General features: G+C 36.4%; 1 protein-coding gene across 1 annotated transcript; it reads left to right on the top strand.

The window, feature by feature from the left end:
- Positions 1-4,172: 4,172 nt before the first annotated feature.
- Positions 4,173-23,508, top strand: LOC125854757 (RNA cytidine acetyltransferase 1-like). The gene is made up of 26 exons (XM_049534332.1): positions 4,173-4,359; positions 4,465-4,556; positions 5,499-5,670; positions 5,800-5,922; positions 6,176-6,349; positions 6,600-6,710; positions 9,604-9,737; positions 9,821-9,914; positions 10,189-10,287; positions 10,666-10,802; positions 10,996-11,090; positions 11,784-11,907; positions 11,991-12,078; positions 12,179-12,278; positions 12,373-12,425; positions 15,983-16,159; positions 17,533-17,570; positions 19,286-19,379; positions 19,718-19,897; positions 19,985-20,093; positions 20,531-20,600; positions 20,898-21,036; positions 22,195-22,323; positions 22,513-22,638; positions 22,913-22,978; positions 23,057-23,508. The coding sequence occupies exons 1-26, from the start codon at positions 4,255-4,257 to the stop codon at positions 23,315-23,317; spliced, it is 3,090 nt and encodes a 1,029-aa protein (XP_049390289.1). The 5' UTR covers positions 4,173-4,254; the 3' UTR covers positions 23,318-23,508.
- Positions 23,509-23,650: the final 142 nt, after the last annotated feature.

Genomic DNA, 23,650 nt, shown 5'->3' with positions numbered 1-23,650 from the left:
TCAGGTATTTGAAATTTTAGTGGAAACATGGACATTTAGGTGCAAAAAAGAACAAAAAGGCTGAAAAGAACAAAGAAGTTGAAGCCTGCGCATCGCCAAGCACTTGGCGATGCGCCGAAGGGACGCACTCTGCCCTTTGTTCCAGTACGCCAAGCCTTGAAGGAGCAGGATAAAAAGGCGATGAAAGAAGCAGTTGGCATTTCGCCGAATAATTTCGCGAAGCAGTACTAAGTCGCCCAATGACACAGAGCACGACGATGCTGAAGGCTAGTGCAAGACGACGACGAACTACACCAAAGGGCGAGTCCCCGAGTTAATTGACGATTTCGACTAACCTTGCTGAAGGATCCGCCATCACTATTTTCTGAAGTCTATAAATACTAAACTTGTGATTAATTTTGGGGAGTAGAACATTTATTTTAATTTCCAGAACAGAATAGTACTTTTTGGGATATTTTCTCTCAAGTTTGGAGAGGGTTTTTGGGAGACTTGAAGAAAGAAGGGCTCCATCTTCCCCAAGTTGGAAGTGGGTCTTCTCTATTCTTCTTCCTTTGCTTAAATCAAGGCTTAATCCTTATACCCATTTGATTTTAGTATCATTTTAGGTGTATTTTGTTATTTCTTGATGTGTGGCTAAAAACCCCCATTCTTGGGCAAATATGTGTTGATATTGTTCTTGGGTCTTGTTTGCTGATAGGATAGATGTATTTTAATGGTGATTTCACCTAGTGGTTGTGGTTTAATTTAATGGGTTTGTAGTTGCAAATACAAACCACCCATGTGTTTTCAGCTTGCCCGAGAGGGAGGTCGCGAAACCAAGACCGCTAGACTGATGGCCTAAGGAGTGGGTCGACATGAGGTTCAACCCTAGAGGGTGAGCCCTAGTTCCATATCCTAACACTAAGCTCGAGAGAGTGAGTGGGGTAAGGTGTAGGCTGGCCTTCATGCGGCAAATGAGTGTCTGAGAGGAACACATTTGAAACGGGGTAAGTTGCCCGAGAGGGAACTTATTTCCATCTAAAGCTTAGCCTAGTCACTATTATCTTGCAAATTTCCTATCGAAAGCATGTACCCAATGATTTATCTCAACTTGTATTGCGGTCACACCCCAAGAACTTTTCCCAATACTTGATTTTCTTGTTATTTTTACTGTTTTTACTACTTGTGACAAAATCCCCATTTGATATTTGACACTTTTGTGTCATCCCCTTTAATTTACTATGTTTTTGTTCGTCAATATCTTTAGCTACGACCAGTTAGAGCTAAATTTTATTTTTCTATCAATTCTCAAAACCACTCCCTTGGGACACGACCCCAAACCTTGGTTGGGTTACTATATTATTGACGATCGTAGACACTCGTACCGTAGGTTAGTGTCGTTGGTCACAATAAGCATCACATTTGATAATACATGGACAGATGAAATATCTTTAATGGCAATGATGGTATTCAATACAAATGTAATAAGATCAATGTAGTGCAACATTAAATGGAATGGTGATGATGGATTTGAAGTGTTAGAAGGGGCATACAAATATACTGTGAACTTGGATCAACAGAAATATAGTTATAGATTTTGAAAATTAAAAGGTATTTCATGTGCACATGGTATAACAACAATGAACCACTTGAACATGGATGCATCACAAGCAATTTCAAACTGGTATATAAAAGAGACATATCTGAAGACATATTCTCATTTCATTCAACCAGTCTCAAACATGAAAATGTGGCATAAAAGTAGAAATCCAATAGTTGAACCACCTGAGGTAAGAAAAATGTCTGGTAGGCCACCAAAGAGCAGAAGAAGAGAAATTGGTGAGGTGAGAAATGCTGGGAAGTTGCCAAAAATGGAGACAGTAATGACATGTTCAATTTGCAGAGGAGCAAATCATAACACGAGAAATTATCCAAAAAATCCTTAACCTAAGTCTACACCAACACCCACTAAAGAGGTACATTCACATTAATTTGCTTTTATAAATCAAATTAGGTTACTTATTAATTTAGTCTCTTGTTTTATTCTTTTTCTACTCACAATAGTCCTCCATTGGTAAAAAGAGGAGTAGGGGTCAATATGAAAGAGCAAGCAACAACAACACTTGTACAAAAAGAGGTGCATGGAATGGTTACAAGAAGAGGCCAAGAGTTGTGGGACAAGGTGTATTTGTTACTGATACTGGATATACATATATTAATGTAAGTGTCCTATAAAATTGTCAAAATTATATTTTTAAATGTGAATCCCAAAATAACTAAGTTGTTAATATTTCAGCAAGGATTGGCTAGCAGTAGGAGGGTTAGTACTTGTGTGCAGAGTTCTGCGCATGTGACATGTATTATTGGTTTTAAACCTACCAAGAGACTGAAGTGGAAAGGCAAACATGCCATGACTCAAAAAGAACTTCAAGTCCAAAGTGTTATGCGTCGTATTCAAACTAGATCAAAAGCTATTGGAATTCAAACAAGGGCACAAGCCCAGGGAAAAGCTCCCTCAAAAAAAACTTCTTAGTTAATGTGTGTTGGTGCTTTAGTGGTTGTGTGGTTGCAACAACCAAACTTAAATTAGTGACTGTTTTATGTTTTGGTGCTTGTATGGTTGATCAACCAAACTTAAAGTAATGACTGTTTTGTGTTTTGGTGGTTCACTTAAGTTATTGTGATGGTTGTTGGTTGAAACAATGAAACTGATGTTTGTGTTTAATGATCAAGAAAGCACTAGTTATGCTATGCCTTTATGTTATTATTACTTGTTTTGCTATCATATTACCTATTCCATGTAATTGTAATTTTATGAAAAAAGGACAACTCAATTGAACATACACCAATATATATATATATATAACACCAAATCAAACTAATGCACAAAATGAGAACGCTAGAACCAAAAGTCCTTGCGTTAATAACAATTACATTCACTAAAAAATTTTCAACAACACACTAAATAAAAGAACAATATCACATTACATATCAAACTAATGCCCAAAATTAGTTTTAACATCTATCTACACTTCAGTTGTTTTTGTTGTTTGTTGGTCTTCTTCAACAGACCCAAAATCACAGCATTCGCCTGGCTAGGAAATTCTGGATCATACCAATCGAAAAACTTACAAGGATTTCAAAATAAGGACTGCATTTCAAAAAATCAAAGTTAAAAAAATTTACATAATAAGAAATTGAAAAATTAAAAGAAAAAATATATGAAACAATACATACCCCATAGTGTCTACAACCGAGAAATCTATGTCCAGGATTGTCATTTGTTCATGAAATTTTCAGAATTGGAGAAGTTCCACATAAACAAACAAGTCTCCTATTATAATTCATGAATTTAGCAAATGTAATTAAAAAACGAAAAAGAGAGAAAAATTCTGAAATTTGAAAAGGAAGAAGGGATTAAGGAGAATAAATAGTTAGAGAAGAGAGAGAAAGTTCTGAAAAGATGCCAAAAATTAAAGAAAAATAGAGATTTTATGTTTTTTTTTTTTTACCGTTGAAGCTATGTGATGTGGCAAAAATTTACTTCCTCACGCGCATGCTAGAGTTTGTTGTCAATTTCTACGCCAGGTGGACAATACAGGTGTACGCGTTGGAGGAATAAACAAGTTCGGGGGTAATTAAAACGAAATATAGTTTAGGTGTACACTGAATAAAAAACTTCAAGTTCAGGGGGGTAATTAGCACTTTTGCCCCTAGCGAATAATTAAACAAAATCTTAATTTACCTCTTTATGTCTGATTCTCAAAAATTAGTTTTGAATTTTATACATGCAAACATGTTTTGAAATGATTAAGGAAGAAAGATAGATGATGGATGTGTGTGAATTGTGGTGAGGGTTGAGATGCGGGTAATTAGGGAGGAAAAAAGTTATGTGAGAGAAAGTAATTCAAATTGTTAATGTATCCTTAATTAAAGAGTTTAAATTTAAGATAATTATTCAATATTATATTTAAGGAATTTATGTAACTTTTTAAAATATATGATATAATTATTAAAATAAACTATAGGTAAAATATGTATATATAATAGTTAAGTATGTCTAATTATCTAGTTTTTCCAAATTTGATCCCAAAGTTTGCCTTCCTAGTAACTTTTCTCGAAAGAAACATAGTTTAATAAACCTTCATCATATATTTTATAACATAGGTATATTTATAAGCCACATCTCTTCTTTTACAAAAACCCTTCTTTAAACCCTAATACAATACAGGAACATAACAGAGCAGTTTGAACATCAGTGAAGAAGAAGAAAAAATGAGGAAGAAAGTGGATGAACGGATTAGAACCCTAATTGAGAATGGAGTTCGTAATCGTCACCGTTCTATGTTTGTTATTATTGGAGACAAATCTCGTGACCAGGCAATTTTACTTTCCTCGTTGTTCTTTCTCTCTAATAAATTTTGTGAAAGTAAACACTTGTTTCTAACTCTTTTTTGTTTTTGTGAAAAAATTGAATAAAAATAGATTGTTAATCTGCACTATATGTTGGGGAAAGCTTCTGTAAAGTCGCGGCCTAGTGTGCTTTGGTGCTATAAGGATAAACTTGAACTTAGCAGGTGAGATACTTACTCCAAGTTTTTTTTTTTTTTTTCCAATTATGGACGTGGTTTGTTTACTCTCTGTTTCAATTTCAATCTGGTATGGAGTTTAAGAAATTAAAGAATACTTTTGAATTTTGTGGATTTAAACTATGTACTAAAATGACTTTTAATTTTGTTGTGTTAAACATGTATGTGTAAGTTTAGATATCAAAGGATTGCCAAAAAAGTAAAAAAAAACATTCTTTCTGAAACTTGCTAAGAGCCTGTTTGGCTTATTTTTAGTGTCTCTTATGTCGAAATAGCTTTTAAACACTTTTTAGTGTTTAAGCTAAAATTATAAAAATTATCCAAAAACCATAAGTTTTGATTTCTAACTTATTACTATTGGCTTATAAGATAAAAGTCAGAAGCCAATCCAAACATGCTCCAAGAAGGAAAATAGGACAAATAAATTGAAATGGAGGGACTTTGTATTCTTTATTGAAATCTAAATTTGGTTTGCCCATGGGGAGATTGGATTGAATATTGTAATGTGAATTTGAGTTAGTGACGATGGATTTTGTTTGACAAAAAGGAACTGTGAGAACTCTATAAAGCTGCTTCACCAAAGTTCTTGACTTTGTTTTGGCAGTTACTTTGTCTGGTTGGAATATGATAAAACACAGGCTTAAGTTGGGTATTACTGAAGAAACTTTAAATTTTGATGAATTTGAAACTTTAGCGACAATACTTGTTGTGCTAATAGTTAATTGTAGCTATATATCTGTCAGTTAATTTACTGGATATTACTGGTGAATGAAAGGAATTCTAGGGTCATTCTTTTGTGGAGGTTGTTATATTGTGAGTGATTAGTGGGGATTTTGTTTTGTGTCTCACTGTGTTCATATCAGTTTATCAGTAGATGTTGTCAGTCATTTAGGCAATTGGTCAATGATAGAGTCAATCATCTTCTTGCAGTCACAAGAAAAAGAGACAGAAGCAAATGAAAAAAATGATACTGCAGGGAGTACTGGACACTGAAAAAGCAGACCCATTTGACCTTTTTGTTGGAACTGGAGGCGTTAGCTATTGCTTGTATAGAGATTCAGAAAGAATTCTAGGAAATACTTTTGGCATGTGTATATTGCAGGTAACTGAGAAGTTTTAAATTTCCATAAACTATTTAAAGCAAATCGACTACCTATTTCCTCTTTTTATCCCCTCTTATGTTATCGTGATATTTGGGAAAATTCTTTTCTTTTCCTCTATGATGTTCTAGGATTTCGAGGCTTTGACACCCAATCTTCTTGCGAGAACAATAGAGACAGTTGAAGGTGGTGGGCTAATTGTATTGTTGCTTCGCCATTTGTCCTCTCTAACCAGTCTCTTCACCATGACCATGGTACACTCAATACCAACTGCTCTGCTTTCTAGGCTGGAAATTTTGAGCAACTAGTAGATTAGTGACATCTCTTCCGTTGTTACTTTGTACTGTTTTTCTTTCTTGCTCTTTAATTAATTAAATAAGATTTCAACTGACCACACACACACACACACTCAAAAAGAGTATTTGAATGAAGAAGCTGCTTTTAGCTTGCAGATAGTTACTTGGTTTTCTATGCACCCTTGATGTTATAACACATGTGAATATGCAGGATGTTCACTCCAGGTTTCGTACAGAATCCCATTCACAGACTACTGGTCGCTTTAATGAGCGATTTATACTCTCTCTTGCATCATGCGAAACATGTATTGTCATGGATGATGAATTAAATATTTTACCAATCTCCTCCCACATGAGGAGAATTACTGCTGTACCTGTTCAAGAGGTAAACTTCTTCCTGGATCAGTTCATTCCTGAGTTGTTCTGATTACTGATTTATACATCTCGGAAAATATATGCTGATTCAGATCATAGTCCATATGAAATGTAACGGCCATATATAATTACATCATATCAGATGTTGAACTGCGAAAGAATTACTCTTTCTGGAGTCACATTTTGGTACACGATAAACTATCTTTGGTAATCTTTTGATATAAGTATTCTTGATTCTTTTTTTATTTACTTTGATGAAGGACTCTGAGGGCCTCTCAGAAGCAGACAGGGAATTAAGGAATTTAAAAGAACAATTGAATGAAGACTTCCCTGTCGGTCCCCTCATTCGGAAATGCTGTACCTTGGACCAGGTTAGTTACTTTGCTTGAACTGTGAGAATTGGCATTTGTTTCTCAATTGGAGCATATGTCATACATTGCCAATTGCTAGGCTATGTGGAACTAACCCCCAGGATAAAGAGTTACTTGTATGTAAAATAGATGTTTTAACTGAGTTATTGTATAGCTCATAGGATAACAGGAGATAATGATTTGATACTTGGTAAAATTGAAAATTCACTGTGAACATTTTTGTCCTTTTCTTTGTGGCAGAATGTTGGATTGGTTAAAACCACTCGTAACTAGAATTAAACTTAGTTATCAGACGATATTCAGTTAATAGAGGGACTAATACTCATGCATAAGTACACCCTTTTTCTTAATCTGTAAAGTGATATCCCCATCACCCCCACAAAATAGACAACACATGATGGTGCTCGGTGTGTCAATTGGGCAGGTTGGGCGGGTCAAAAGGGCCTGAGCTAATGGGTTGGGCTAAAATTGGCTCAAAAGTACTTGGGTTGAAATAGACTAAAAAATGGGTTGGATTTTTACCTGCCCAACTTGACCTAACTATTTATACGGGGTTTTGAATTCTAATTAGAAAGAATGCGCTAATTAAAAAGAATGTTTTTTCGCTTCTCGTGGATGTATTTTTTTTTTTGAAATAGGTAACTTTGTATTCACACAAAAGAATTCATCAAGAAATTGATGAGGAGGGATTTACAAACCCCCAGGGGGTGCCATAATTCTTAGATCCAAAAACAAATTTTCAAAAATTTACGATTGGCCTATAAACTCCACTAAACTATCTACTTCCCCCACTAAATCTTGTTTACTCTTCCTCTCCTATGTGGTTTGCGAACTATTGCATAGGAGCGGGGGTTTTACCCTGTGTGCACCCAAAGGGGTAGCGGCTGCGGGTTTCCCTTGTCATAAAAAAATCTTGTTTACACCAAAAATACAAAAGACTAAGACATCTCATCTTGATCATCTGGGAGCTGCTAACCCTCCCTTCAAAGCACCTCTCATTCCTTTCTTTCCATAGTGTCCACCAAATGCAAGCAGGGACATTTTCCCACCAATCTTCCTTTGATCCTCTCTTCCCAATTCCTTGCCAGTCAATGTTAGTACCTCAAAAGTGGTTCTGGGCATTGTCCAATTAACCCCGAGTATACAAACGAACATGTTCCACAGATCTGTAGCCATCTTGCAATGCAGAAATAAATGGCCATTTGCTTCAGCCTCTTGTTCACACATATAGCACCTTGAACAGATCTGTATACCTCTTCTTTGTAATACTTCGTGGGTTAGACAAGCTCTTCTAATTACCAACCAAGTGAAGCATGCAACTTTTTCTTGTGGATGTATTTTAAAGTAATCATCTTTCTTAATTTTGTACGATATCATTTTGAATAAGACAATATGATAAATATGAATACGTTTATACACAAGAAAATGTCCTAATTTTCCTCCTCCTATTGGAAACTATTTAAAATTACACCCCATTATTTTTTAGGGTCACTTGTTATTGGCATATCGTCTTGTATTTATCCTAATTCTGGTGAAGCTTCAGCATGAAATAGGGAGCTCTCAATTCAGACAAAATTTTAGCACATTATATTTCACATATTAAAATATTTCAGGAAGACACTAGATTTACCATATACTTTTACTTTGTTCCAAAAAATTATCCTCATTGCATTGATTTTTTTAAAAAGCTTTTAGGAAGTATTGAGAACTTATTATGTAATTTTGGTTATTAATTTAATGTAGTGAAAATTGTACACAATCAAACTTATAAGATACATGTTACAAGAGAAGTGAATATACAGAAAAAATCAAAGTAAATTTCAAGTAGTAAACCCAAATTAAAGTAAATCTTAAAAATGGGTTAGAATTGAGCTTGTATTGGGCTAAAATGGAGATCACTTTAAAAATGGGTTATGTTGGGCGGGCTAAAAATCATCCCAATACTAAATTATCTTGTGCCCAACCCATAAGATTTTGGGTGGGTTGGGGGAGCCATCAATTTTTGGGCCATATTTGACACCCTTAGATGGTGCTGTAGTAGGTACAACCATACATTAGAACTTGCCTTAAACTTGGAGCTTGTTCATTTAAAGCTTAATCATTATTGGTGCTTGGTCGTTTTTTTCTTTTCTCTGTTCAAATAATAATAAGTTTCCTATTTTTTGGATTGAAAGTCAACTGACATGTCAGAATGTGAGTTTAGTCAGCACAATTAAGTTCTAAATGTCTTTTTTCTATTAATTTTTGATGAAATCACCAAAAACAGATTTCCTCCGTCTAAAGTTTACATGAATACAGACTGAAAAAAAAACTGCTGGTCGGATTGTGCGATTCCTTCTGTTGTAGAATCATATGGTTTGGTTGGGCCAATCACTCATAAATAGAACAAAACTTCACTTCTGATAAATAGAACAGGACTTGACATACTAAGTAAAGAAATATGACTTGCTGATAATTGATAAATAAATATCGGTATGTGGGCTAAGGTCTTGAAGTTAGGAACTTTTGTTACGGCTTAACTAGTATGTTAAATCATCATTGCTGCAATTATTGTCTGTTCAAGCTCTTGCTTTTCCTTTTAAAAATATTCCCATTCTTCCATGCTTTCATTAAATAAATCTGTAGTTTTTTCTGATTGTAATTTTGAGTCTGATAGTGATTTTTTTAGATACTAATTTTACTAGCTTGAATGGATGGGTTCAATATTTTTTTTAATCAGGTAAAGGTAAAGCGTTTCATTAATAATAACAAGGCCAACATGGCCGTTGGATGGATTCAGTATTAACTTATAATACCACGGTTCACCATAAATAGCAGTTGTGGGGTTCATTGCAATTAATTTTTTTTCTTGTTCTGCTACTGTATGTTGCTATTAACCAATAATATGAAATAGGGAAAAGCAGTGATCACGTTTCTTGACGCTATTCTGGATAAGACACTTCGAAGCACTGTTGCTCTTCTTGCTGCTCGTGGCCGGGGGAAGTCAGCTGCTCTTGGGTTGGCAATTGCAGGGGCTGTTGCTGCAGGGTAAACTGGTCTGGGTTTCAATATCCTTTCCTCTCCGTGATCCTACCTTGTGTCTTGCTAACTTCTATAGTTTGCTATTGCAGGTATTCCAATATTTTTATAACAGCGCCTAGTCCTGAAAATCTGAAAACTCTGTTTGACTTTGTCTGTAAGGGTTTCAGTATGCTCGAGTACAAGGTAGGATGCAAATTTATCTGACTGATTAGGGTGTGGTTGCATATTCTCTGTGAAATCTATCTTCTCCAGGGATGTTAGTTTTCACTTTCAGTCTGCCATTCAGCCCTTCAAGTCTTTTTAAGTGACAAAACGCTTCTCCTGCTGAGATATCCGTAGAAACATAAACATAGTGCGATTTTCTTTAAGTTCTTGTGCAACAGATTGTCACACATCTAGTTGGTACCTGAAATTGATCTCACATTCTTCTGCCTCACGATATGCATTTTACTTACAGGAACACATTGATTATGATATTGTGAAAAGCAATAACCCGGAGTTTAAAAAATCTGTCGTGAGGATCAACATCTATAAGCAGCACAGACAGACAATTCAGGTCAGTATTATCGGTGAGGAGTTATGTTGTGATAATGGCTCTTCCATTTTCCAAACTCATATTCACTTTCTGCACCTTCCATTCCCCTTGTCCCTGAACTTTAAAGATCTTGAGAATTCTCTCCAATTTTGTAACTCTTGCTGGTGATTTCTGTTATTCTGTATGGCAAGATTTCTTGTATTTCTCCATCTCTTGTGCTTTTGTGTCCTCTTAAGGTTGTCAATATATTGGGATAATTAAACTAAAAATTTCTTCTTCTTAACAAACATATCTTTTACACCTTACTTTTAATTCGCTGCAGTTCTTTTTGCCAGTATATGGAAATTAAGTTGTATGTCTGACTTTCTGATGTTATCAATATCATTTATGCTATGCCAGTATATACTACCTCATGAGCATGGAAAGCTGTCACAAGTTGAATTGCTGGTGGTTGATGAAGCAGCAGCTATTCCATTACCTGTGGTCAAATCTTTGCTTGGTCCTTACCTCGTCTTCCTTGCATCAACTGTGAATGGGTATGAGGCTGTGTCCAGCTTAGTTTCTGTCTAGTAATGTTATGCTCTCCAAATAACCTATCCACTCCTTTTCCAATTTATATTGCTTCTTACTGTCTTATATGATAGAAGAATTATTTTGACACTCTTGTGTGTTTACCCTGGGATTAACAGTGCTGATGATCACTCTATCCTATTATTTTTGTTTTTAAAGCTATGAAGGCACTGGAAGATCCTTGTCATTGAAGTTGCTACAACAACTAGAGGAGCAAAGTCAGAAGTCTAAAAGTGCAGATAGTGCACTTTCAGGTATTTCATCTCCATATTTGCTAGTTGATCACTCGACTTATGGTGTGCGTAGAGTCCATGTATCCTTAAATAAGTTAATCAGGAGGAACTAGGAATGCAAAGAAAACTGAAAATTAGAGAGCACTGATATTGGGTGGAGAACTCCTTAGAGTTACTTAAAAGAAGGAGAATTGTGCATGTAATTATTAAATAACACAGGCCTTATCTTAAATCATGCCTTAATTTGTGTCTTGGGCAATGCACGTCTGGTTATGATTTTAGATCTTGGTGAAGTTTTCAATGACTGGATGTTTGCACGTAAAACCAAGTATATGGTGAATCAGGTTGGTTTTATTACAAATCAAATACTCATAATACATGCTTTTGAAATAATCAAACTTCAAAGTTCTTGCTGGCCACCTGCATTATTTAAATAATGGGAAGTTTTATGACTGGATGTTCCAAAGTAAACACAAGTATTATGATGAACCAAACTGGAGTTTTTTAAGTAAATGCTGATAATACGCCCTTGTCTTAAAAAGTATTGCTTTCCCTCAAGTTTGTGTTCATTCATGAGTATGATTTTTTTTTCTATGGTGTACTTTTGCCTTTCATGATTATTCATGATTGAGCTGGTGGTATGATAAATGGTGTCTGTGCTAAATCATGTTTCAGTTATCTTGTTTAAAATCTAGATTTTACCATTAAATGTAGGTCGGCTTTTCAAAAAGATAGAATTGAGTGAATCCATTAGATATGCTTCTGGTGATCGCATTGAACGATGGCTTAATGCTTTGCTCTGTTTGGATGTTACAAATAGTATCCCAAGTATCAGCCGGTAAATTTTCTTTGGCTTCACGTAGTTCCTGCAGAAGTCAACCATGTTTTTTCTCCAGTTACAATTCTCTTTTCTTCAATCAGGTTACCCCAACCCGGTCATTGTGATCTCTACTATGTTAACCGGGACACACTTTTCTCTTATCATAAAGACAGTGAGTTATTTTTGCAGGTAAACCACCTTTGCTTTTTAATTAATATTATTCTTCAGGCTGATGTTTGCTTGGTCAACTTTGATATATTGTGATCCTTTTGCTTTGAAAAATTTGCAGCGAATGATGGCCCTCTATGTTGCTTCTCATTACAAAAATTCTCCAAATGATTTACAGTTGATGGCTGATGCTCCAGCTCACCACTTGTTTGTGCTACTAGGTATAACTAAACCAGTTGATGCTTCTCAATAGGACATGGTAAATAAATTTTGCATTAAGTAAATGCAAGAGCACCTAACTAATTATTCTCACAGGCCCTGTTGATGAGTCAAAAAATACTCTTCCTGATATTCTCTGTGTCATCCAGGTTGGTGGTCTTGTCTGTCCCTGTTATGCAAGTGTTTTCTTTGGAATGCTATATTTGTTAGAAATCTTCTGACCAATAGTGTTTTTTATGTTGAGACAATTCTCTTCTTTGCGTTACTTTATCTGGTGTTCCAATTGGCTGGATGCCAGAATTACATGAGTTCGTTTTTTTGAGAAAGGTAACATTACTTCTATATATCCACAGGTATACTACATCAAAGTGTAGTCCCCCTCCAAAAAGTTTTACTTACATCATTCCTAGGATCTTCTAGTTACAACCAATCAATAATATTAAACACATTTTCAGTATCTCCTATCACTACTTGCTTACACCAAAAATAATAAAGCCCTAGGCAATTAGTCTTTATCTTCTGGATATTGTTCTGTTTTCCTTCAAAGCATCTTTGATTCCTTTCCTTCCAAATTGTCCACCAAATGCAAGCTGGGACAATCCTCCATCTCTTCTCATTTTTTCCTGCATTTCCATCCCTGTTCCAGCATTGTAGGACTTCTATAATACTCCCAGGCTTTGTCCACTTAATCTTCCTCTTTTGGATAAACATCTGCCACAATTGATCAGTCCATTTGCAGTGTAAAAAGAGATGGTTGACTGTCTCCACCTGTTCTTCACATAGATAGCAACTAGAGCGTAGATTGGGTTTCCTCTTGTTTAAGTTCTCATGTGTCAAGACTGCCTGCTTTGCCAAGAGCCATGTGAAGTAATTCACCTTGTAGGGAATTTCTGTTCTCCAGATCATCCTCCAGGGCCATCCTGCATGCTGCTCCTCCGTAGACCTGAGTTCTCTGTATGCTGATTTTACAGTGAACTCTCCCCCTCTCTCCCCCTTCCATACTAGTCTATCTTCCTCTCCTGTCAGATTGGTAGCCATTTGCATTGTATCATGAAATCTTGCTATGGTTGTCATCTCCCAATCATTTAGTCCCCTTCTTAGAACCAGGTTCCACCCTTGTCCTGTCCATAACTCTGCCACTGTTGCTTCTTGTCCTTGGCTCAGACTATGTAGTACAGGGAAGGCATGTTTGAGTGCTTCCTGTCCACACCAAATGTCATTCCAAAAAGCTACTTTTTCTCCATTGCCCACCTTGCAGCTTGTTCTCTCTTTGACCAGCTGCCATAGGTTCCTGATAGACCTCCATACACTACAATTGTAAGGGTTGGTGACCACCTCTGTCATCCATTTATCCTCCATGCCATATTTTTCTATTATTACTTCCTTCCATAGAGATACTTCTGGTGAGACAAATTTCCACAACCATTTCATCATCAAACTCTTGTTTTGGGTTTTCAGCTCTCTGATATTGAGTCCACCCCCTCTCTTATTTACCAGCAGTTCCTCCCATTTGACCAAATGGTACTTTCTCTTATCTTCGCTTCCCTGCCATAAGAAGTTCCTCCTAATCGCATCCAACCTCTTGGTTACCTTGGCTGGTATAGGGAATAATGACATCATGTACGAGGGAAGGGCATCCAGGACACTGTTAACTAGAGTTAGTCTGCCACCTGACGATAAATATTGACACTTCCAGTTTGCAAGCTTCCTTTCACATTTCTCAATTACTCCACTCCATATTTCTTTTGACTTGCTCTTAGACCCCAAAGGCATTCCCAAGTAGGTTGTTGGTAATTCACCCACTTTCCCTCCTAGTGTATTGGCTAGGTCTTCAATATTTATCACTGTGTTGACTGGATAGATGAAACTCTTGCTCCAGTTTATGTGCAGACCTGAAACAGCCTCAAAAATATTGAAGATGACCCTCAAAATCAGCATCTGCTCCTCTACTGCATCACAAAAAACTAGAGTGTCATCTGCATATTGTAGATGAGTAATCTCTAGATTATTTCTTGTATTATTTCCCACTTGGAAACCTCTGATCCAGCCCTTTACTTTTGCTGTCTGAAATAGGTTGTTTAGTCCTTCCATGGCCAAGATAAAGAGAAAAGGGGATAAGGGGTCCCCTTGTCTCAGACCTCTGTATGACGAGAAGAAGCCACATGGGCTTCTATTGATCAGAATAGAGAATTTCACTGAGCTTATGCACTGTCTAATCCATTTTAGCCATTTTGTTCCAAATCCCATCCTTTGTAACAGATTCATCAAAAAGTTCCAATTCAAATGATCATATGCCTTCTGGATATCCAGTTTACATAGGATCCCTGGTTTCTTGTCTCTCTCTCTGGAATCTACACTTTCATTGGCTATCAATACTGCATCCATGATCTGCCTATTCTTGATGAAAGCCATTTGTTGTCTATCCACTAGCTTATGTATCACTTTTTTCAGTCTTTCGGCCAAAAGTTTTGCAATTATCTTGTACACTCCTCCTACTAGACTTATTGGTCTGAAGTCATTTAGTTCCACAGCCCCTGTCTTCTTGGGTATCAAGGTCACAAAAGTAGCATTTATACTCTTCTCAAATAACCCTTCCTCGTGGAAGTTTTGAACTGCTGCCACCACTTCTTTTTTGATGACTTCCCAACACTGGCTAAAGAAAGCCATGGAGAAACCATCTGGGCCAGGGGCCTTGTCCCCGGCACATGTTTATATGCAGCTTTCTTTCTTGTGCTATTACCGTAGTGAAGAAAAAATAGGAAAATCTCTCAACTCCTGGTAATAACCAATATGTGATTTGCTTTCTATTTGTGGAAATTTTGGTCCTAAAATACAAAATCACAACTAAAATTGGCTCAGCTCAGTTGAAAACATCAGCCAGTAATTTGTGTGTTGTATCCATAGCATATTCTACTCCATTCTGTGTTTTGTGTTCTATTCAGCTGTAGAGCTCTCAAAAGGCAAGTTAGCTCAATTCCTCTTACTTGGTCATGTGTGTTCTTTTTGTTTGGATAGATTTTATTTGTAATCTGCCAATCATCTAATGTTTTTTGATGGAAATTTCATCTGTATAGAAAATTGGTCACAATGTTAATTATTGATCTTTTATCCTGATGAGAGCTGATCATGTTTTTCTCTGTTTCCACTTATTGATCCTCATCTTCTGCTATGGCTGATTTTGCCTCTTTTTGGAGGGAGTGCATGTATCAATGCATTCTCTCAGTGAAACACTGACTTCATAGACAACATATTCATGCATCATCAGAGGTTGCACTTTTTCTTAAATTGGATTGTCACAGGTCTAAATGGAGCTACATGTTTAATGAGAGGCTTCATAATGTCGATCTCAATGATCGATGCTCTATAGTAGTAGTTTATTTTTTGATAAGCCAATAATTTAAGGTTGATTCCATAAGTCCTTGACTCCTTTCTGATACGGACAAAACCCTTTTTCCTCAACCCTGGACAATGGTATTATCTGTGTTTATCTCTCTCACGATATCATTAACCTTATTGGTCTAGAGAAATGAACTTTCAAGATTCATTTGGTAGATATTTACTTTTTCTTTGTGCTCTTTTGTCTAGTTTCATACAGTTCCTGTGAGAATTAAATAGATGGGTACTTCATTTATTTCACCTCAATATTTACTTGGAATCAAAGACATTAAGAGTTTTTGATCCGTCTTAATTTGACTTAAACACACAGGTCTGCCTGGAGGGTCAAATTTCTCAGGAGTCTGCTAAAGCAGCTTTGCTCCAAGGTCGCCAGCCCTTTGGAGATCAGATACCTTGGAAGTTCTCTCAGCAGTTTGCTGATGATGTATTCCCAAGCCTTTCAGGTGCCCGCATCGTGCGCATTGCTACACATCTGAGTGCTATGAAGGTAATGCTTATCAATTCAAAAGAATCTAGTAAAAAGAATGTCTAAGATCTCCCTGTAGGTTTGTCTTTGTCATATTGATCTCCTTCATGGTTTAAGAGGATATAGTGCCCTCCTTGTTTTTGCCATAAAACACAAATAGTTTGGTATTGGAAAGAAATGATCCCGGATGGAGTGTTGTGTATATAAAGGACTTGCAAGGGTAATCCTCACTAGATTGGAACTCAAGGAATTGATTGATTGAATGAGACCGAGTTCAAGCGATGAAATTTCTAAAATATCTTGCAACGTCCTTTGATGCATTAACTGTTGGATACTTAATTTTGTGACCCCCCGTCCCCACCATGTGTGTTGCACAATTTGTGTGAAGTTGTGGGTGATCTTTTTAAATTACACTCCCTCCGTCCCATTTTACATGACACCCTTTCTTTTTTAGTCCGTCCCAAAAAAAATGTCTCCTCACTATAGTTTGAAATAATTTCACTTTTTTTTTTGAGAATTGGTAAACATTGTATTCTTCAGCATTAAGGATATGCTGGGGACCTTTAGAAAATCAAAAAAGAACAAAAAGCATAATACTTACAAGGATCCTAAGAATTATAAAAGTTGATCTGAATCCTCTAATCCTATCTCTTTACACCAAAAATATAGAGATACAATGCAATTCCATTTAGCCTTGTGAATGGAATTGGATATATCTTCAAAATACCTACTATTCCTCTCCTTCCACACTGTCCACCAAATGCAATGTGGAATCAAATTCCACCAGGTCTTGTGTCTCTTGCTACCTCCTCTCCTAATCCAACAACTAAGTAAATCAGCTGTATGTTCGGGCATAGTCTATTTCACTTCTGAAAAGTTGAGAAACATGGACCATATTTGTGCTGTGAAAGTACAATGTAAGAATAGGTGATTGTTGGTTTCCCCTGTCTTCCCACATAAAGAGCACCAAGGAAGTATGATCTTTCTTTTCTTCCTCAAGACTTCATGTGTCAAGCATGCCTTTCTAATGACCAACCAAGTAAAGCATTTAACTTTTGTTGGTGCTGCAGTCCTCCAGATATTTTTCCATGAACTTGTCCTTCCATATCATTGACTTTATAACAAATTAGTTCATAGAAATTCATCGGAGATTTGCAATACAAAAAGTAGCACTACTAATCAAAGCTGAAAAAAGACAGATTTGGAATATCTCAGGATGTTGTCATCTTAAAATCTCCATTGAAAAAAAACTTCAAACTGAGGGCGGTCTGCATCTTATGACAATCAAGGTTTATGTATAAAAGCAGAGTGTAAGGAGGTCTTTGCAAAATTTCCAACTGCTTATTTCCTTTGTTTATCAGCATGTCTAACCATGTGTCACTGTGATGTTGCAGCTTGGATATGGTTCTGCTGCCGTTGAACTGCTAGCCAGGTAGCTTCAAATTTCCCTGCAATTCTCACATTCTTCAGTTTTCAATATGATTAGACTGTAGATCACATTTGGTTTTCTATAATTTGTGAATGATTAAGCTACTCCGTAGGCTGTTGCTTATATCTAGGGTTAGCACCATTCCCATTTTTTGTTTGTCTAAATTTATAATTATGTCAATTTAGTCCAAGACCCTTTTTTTGTGGACAACTCCTCTTCGTCTGGAAGCTGCTAACATCAAAACCTCTCTCTCCCTCCCCCATGCTATCAACACAGCTTCTGATAAGCAAGAAGCCCTTTTCTCCCATATTTTGAGTTAAAAGAGTAATCTCTTTGTTTGGATAATCATCAAAAATAGATCGTTCATGGTTGAGCAATTTTATTTTTTATAAACACCATATAAAGAAAAATAAGCCTAGTTGAAATTTGGGGGGTATATCATGGTGTAGGTTGTTGTATGTAAATTTTGCGAGAGCTGTTAGATGATGAAATGAAGCAAGCGCTTGCTCTTTCCTCAAAAGGGATTGGAAGGTTCAACAGCCTTTTCTATCATTGCACTTTTAACTGAATGGCATTATGATGAATTTTGGGTGGATTGATGGTGGCGAGGAAGGTTTTCTTAAAGTCTCAGGACCCGCATCATATTCTGGTGGTACTGTTCATACCTTGAATATTCTGTTGGCATTTAATTTGGTTTCGATCCAGCATTCAGAAGTTCCTGCAAAAAGTGCAAAATAGAACTGGGTGCAAGTTTTTTTTGTAACTGGCATGGGGTCTTGTATTCATTGCATAAAACTGGGGAGATGCTCTTTATGTTCTTATGACCAAGTATACCTTATCTTGTAAAAAATAGTTGTTCTTATGACTAAGTGTTAGCGGAGGTTGGAAATGAATATTCTGAGCAAAATGCATGGAGAGGCGAAGTAACCAAACAGGGCTTTTGCTTGGAAAGCCCCGTGACAACATAAGATAAACTCAAGGAAAAAAAAGTGAATTGTGAATAAACATGTGTATAGTACAATTCTTTTTCCTAAATGCTCGATAGCAAGAGTCCCGAGGCATGTTTTTCTAGTCTTTCTTTTCTGTAAGAAGGCAGACAGCTAGGAACTTTACTTTATTTTTGGAAGACTACACAGCTTGTGTAGTTTACCTTTTTTTTTGTATATATCAACTTGTCACCATTCTCAAAAAAAAAATCAAGGAAAAATGAAGTATTCTGTCAATTGGTTGTTATTTTGTTTGGTCTGGTATGAATTAATTAATTCAGCTGGTTTATGAATTATGCCTAGGCTGCAAGCATTCATATCATTGTTGTCTATTTGTATGTCAAAGGTCAAGGACCCTTGTTGTTTGGTGCAACAAAGATATTATTAAATTCATACCACTGTGAATCCTGAATATGACCTTGATGGCCTCTGAACAACACACCTTTACCTGCCTAAAATGATGTGAAATGACTGCTCAGTGCTCACTATAATCATAGTGTAGTATATATGAAAAGTAGGTATAAAAGAATGTTTTTTTTGTTGTTGATTGTTGATGATGATATGGAAGGGTTCTACACTTGTTGACTTCTTCCTTTTACACTTGCAAGTCTGCATAGTGTGTCTTCCTTTTACACTTGTAAATTGTGTTTCATGGCTTTTAGGTTTTCATTTCTAGATTAATGTGTTCAGTTGAGTACATATTATGCCTTTTCTACTGAATGGGTTTCATAGGTACTTTGAGGGTCAGTTTACGCAATTATCCGAAGTAGAGACAGAAGATACATTGGAGACTCCTCAAGTCAATGTAACTGAAGCTGCACAGGAGGTAATCATATTTGATCTAACTTTGCAGTTTGTACTTTAGGTTATTGGCTTCCCTTTTATCCCTTGGGTGTCCTAAAGTTGCAAAAAAGTTGTATCATTGTACCTTTTTAAAACAGTGTAAAATCATAATATTATTTCTCATTGCATCTCTGTCTTTTCTTCATATTGATGTGGTTTGTCTCCCGACCACTTCTAGTGCGTTTATTGTGTTAGGTCTTCTGATTAATCATTAGCTGTAATATGGCAAATGGGATGGTTGCAAAATCTAGAAATACTTTTATGTGGGATTAGAACATTTGTTTGCTTTTTGTTACTGAATTCAAACCACCTTCCTTGCAGGCCTCTTTGCTTGAAGAAAATATAAGACCACGAACAGATCTTCCTCCATTGCTTGTTCCTTTACGTGAAAGACGACCTGAAAGGCTCCATTACCTTGGGGTCTCATTTGGACTAACATTGGATCTCTTCCGGTTTTGGAGAAAACATAAGTTTGCTCCATTTTTCATAGGCAATGCCCCGGTAAGTCTTAGAGTCCTCTGTTCCTTAAGTTATTTTTAGATGTTTGCTGTTGAGGATTAGTGATCAACATGTGATTGAATGAATCAGAATAGCGTAACTGGCGAGTACACATGCATGGTCTTGAAGCCATTGAAGAATGATGATGTTAAAGCTGCTGAATCAGATGAGTGGGGCTTTTATGGTCCCTTCTACCAAGGTGATAAGTTGTTTTTGTCCTCCTTGATTTTTTTTAGCTTATCATCGGAAGGATCTGCAAGGAGATTGGAAGAAGATCTTTTGTCATGATAAAGAGGAACTCAAATGTTACGATTCCTAATATATGTTTGTCAGCTTTTATACATTGTTGATAGAGTAGTGACTTCATATTACAAGCAACTTTTGGAATTATGAAAAATTTCATTGAGGAGGTGAAATTTGTCCTTGACATTCTGGTCCAAAATTTGGAGAAAACAGAGATACAAGTTTCATATTTTGCCGTCTCACTTTTATCTCCCCCCTTTGTATCCACATCCTATCAATCAAACAAGTTACAGTTATTGTAGTAACTTGTATTTATTCTATTACTTTTTTCTTTAATTTTAGAATTGTTGTCTATACTTATTTTGATATTGATGTTGTTTATACCATTCTCAGTATACAAGAGAAGGTTAGTTGAACTGTTGGCTTCTACCTACCAGAAGATGAATTACAAGCTTGCTATGAGGTAAGAATGTATATTTTGGTGGCCCCCAAGGCCTAGCTCAAGTGGCAAAAGGTGGAGGATTTGTGGCTTAGGTCACAGGTTCAAGCCCCACACCATGCAAAGCGAAGCCCGGTATTTAAGTGGAGAAGGGTAGAGGGGCGGGCCCATTATCCACCGAGTTTAGAAGTTTGTGATTGGTCCAAAGGGCGGGTCACAGACGGATTTCTCGGTTATCAAAAAAAAAAAGAACGTATATTTTGGTGGTTAGTTAATATGTATGCCTCTTTACATATGCTTATGATGGCCATAATCTTGCAGTGTCTTTGATCCAAAGATCAACTTTGTGGAGCAGGACCCTGCTTCAAGTGAATTGTCAAACTCCATGAAGTTTGTTCTGAACCCTGATGAGATGAAGATGCTTGAAGCTTACTCAAATAGCCTTATTGACTATCCCTTGGTAAGTTCTGAGTTGGTGATTAGTGAGGAAATATGTTAATACTAAGTAGTGAAGCAAGATCTCTTGTGATACAGTTTTTACTTGTTGAAATGGGTAAGTGGACAGACGTGCTGTATGAACAGTCTATTAAGAAAAAGGCTAAGAGTGCTTTGAGCCTACTCAAATTACCTTATGGACTACTGGTTAGATCTCAATTAGTGATGGGAGTGAAAATATGTTATCTGGAGTAGCGATAGAAATTTTTTGTTGGTGCTACTATCAAGTTATGCTAGATGTATGTTTCAATCATATGGATATTGTACTTAAGACAAACATTGTGGTCTACATGCCTGAAAAACTTGAATCACTGAAAAGAGCTTGAAGTTGGCATTTTCGAATTTCAAGCATCATAACCAACTGGAGTTCACTTTTACGCAAATCTAGAGAATGATTTGGTAAACTCCTGCTACCATTTGCTCTTAAAAGATGTTGGTATCTGGTCCATGTGGATTAAAAACTCATATTGGTATTTGGGGTTTGCCTTCTGGGTCGAGCTCGTGCCTGGTGCGGGTTACCTCTCCTATGTGGTTTGCGAGCTATTGCATAGGAGCGGGGGTTTTACCCTGTGCGCACCCAAAGGGTAGTGGCTGCGGGTTTCCCTTGTCATAAAAAAAAAAAAAAACTCATATTGGTACACATTACTTTTGACAAGAAGAACATTGTTCAAGTGTAAATGAATACTCATATTGGTACGTATTACTTTTGACAAACAAGAAAATTCTGAACCAAAAATGACAAGTGAAATATGTCAGTTATATTTCTTTATAAATAACAGGGGCATGATTTTCCTCTTCTTCGTCTGTTTGTGTCTTGGTGTTCAGTTATAAAGGTTGAAGTTCTATTTGATACATTGGAAGAAAATCCAATAATTAAACATTTGATATCTATTTGTTAAGTGGCTTGTTCTCTGGTTCCTAGAATTATAAAGATTGCTAATAGGAAAAGGGAAAGAACTGAAGGGATAAAAAGGATGTGTTCAACAACAAACCCTTCAAAAGTGACCGATATTTTGTGTGGACACTGTTCCGTTATTTCCTAGTGCAAGTGTTGTTCAAATATCTGAAAAGTGCCTGACATTTGCTTATTTTCATGTGAATTATTTGCATGAATTTTTCACAGGTTCGAGATGTTGCTCAAAAACTTGCGCGTGAATACTTTTTGGAGCATTTGCCAGTTTCACTTTCATATGTCCAGGCTTCCCTATTGCTTTGCTATGGCCTGCAACACAAAGACATCTCTGAAATAGAGGTTTGCTGCATTGCTAGTTTTTATTTTGAATAGGTTATTCTGTACTATTAGGTTTTGTGCAGTTACATACCCTTCTTTTTTGTTTTGTTAATGCTGCTAATTGTCCTTCATCACATCCAAACTAAATAAAATATTTCATCCAATAAACTCCAGTGCTTCGAGTTTACTCTTTTCAATTTTATTTTACAGGTAGAAATGAATTTGGAAAGGCAACAGATATTGTCCTTTTTCATGAAAACCATGAAGAGGCTTTTCAAATACCTGCAGAATCTAAAATCAAAAGAATTTTCATCAACTGCATCTCGGCTTAAAGCGGTAAGTAGATGAGTTATTTATTTCACTCTCTCAAACATCCTATGATGCTATGACAGAGAAACTAAAAGTGTGATAAATATCTGCATGCATCATCATACTATGCGTGAATTAGTCAACACAGAGATATTCTGACACTTCTCATGTTAGTTTGTCTCAAGAAGTGACCAATTCTGTTTCATCAAATAGCAGCATTTGAGGCACTGAAACTGCTTGTCTGCTGTTTATCTATCATCGCTGAAGATTAACAAAGGCACTTTTTCCTCCTCCTTTTCAGATTACGTTGGAACCACATCTAATATCTGTTGATGAAGATCTCAATGACGCTGCAAAAAAAGTTCAGGTTTGAATTTACTTGCTTTTGTCTCTGCAAGTTTTCTCCCATTTGGAAAGATACGTACTTACCTAAGATCATATCTAGGATGACATGAAAGCCAAGACAACGGAAGGTTTGTTGGACCCAGAGCTATTTCAGCAATTCGCTATAGTAGACAGAGAAGCTGATTTTGAAAGTGCTCTCCAGAATGGTGGTGGGAAGATAGGTTCCGGTGGTGTAGTTAGTATAAAATCCAACAAAAGCAAGGTGGAGAAGAAGCATTCCAAGCCAGAAAGTGAAAACAGTGACAAGAAAAGACACAAAAACAACTTCGGAACCAAATCACATAAGAAGAGGAAGGGTTAATCGTGTTCACGTAACAACTTTTACCCTCCTTTCTTTTTCTTAAGGCCCGCTAGGAGACTTCTCCTCCTATTGCTTCATCGCAAGGGGGGAGGAGGAGTAGATCAAGATAATGCGCATCTTACATCATATTATTTTCTTAATCGCAACCATCACCACTATTTATGCAATCATTTATGGGTCCAATTTTGTCAAAGTTCCTTTGCAAACGTACAATTTTCTTAGAATGATTTTCATCAACTATGTTATAGATTAGAAGCACTACTTGTTTTTGTCCTTCATATAGAAGCATTTTTCTACACCAATCTTATATCAAGTTTTGCAATTGTTCTATAA

The sequence above is a fragment of the Solanum stenotomum genome, chromosome 2, assembly GCF_019186545.1.
Source record: "Solanum stenotomum isolate F172 chromosome 2, ASM1918654v1, whole genome shotgun sequence".
NCBI lineage: Eukaryota > Viridiplantae > Streptophyta > Magnoliopsida > Solanales > Solanaceae > Solanum > Solanum stenotomum.
The sequence above is the reverse complement of the archived record's forward strand: the minus strand, read 5'-3'. Positions and strand labels throughout refer to the sequence as shown.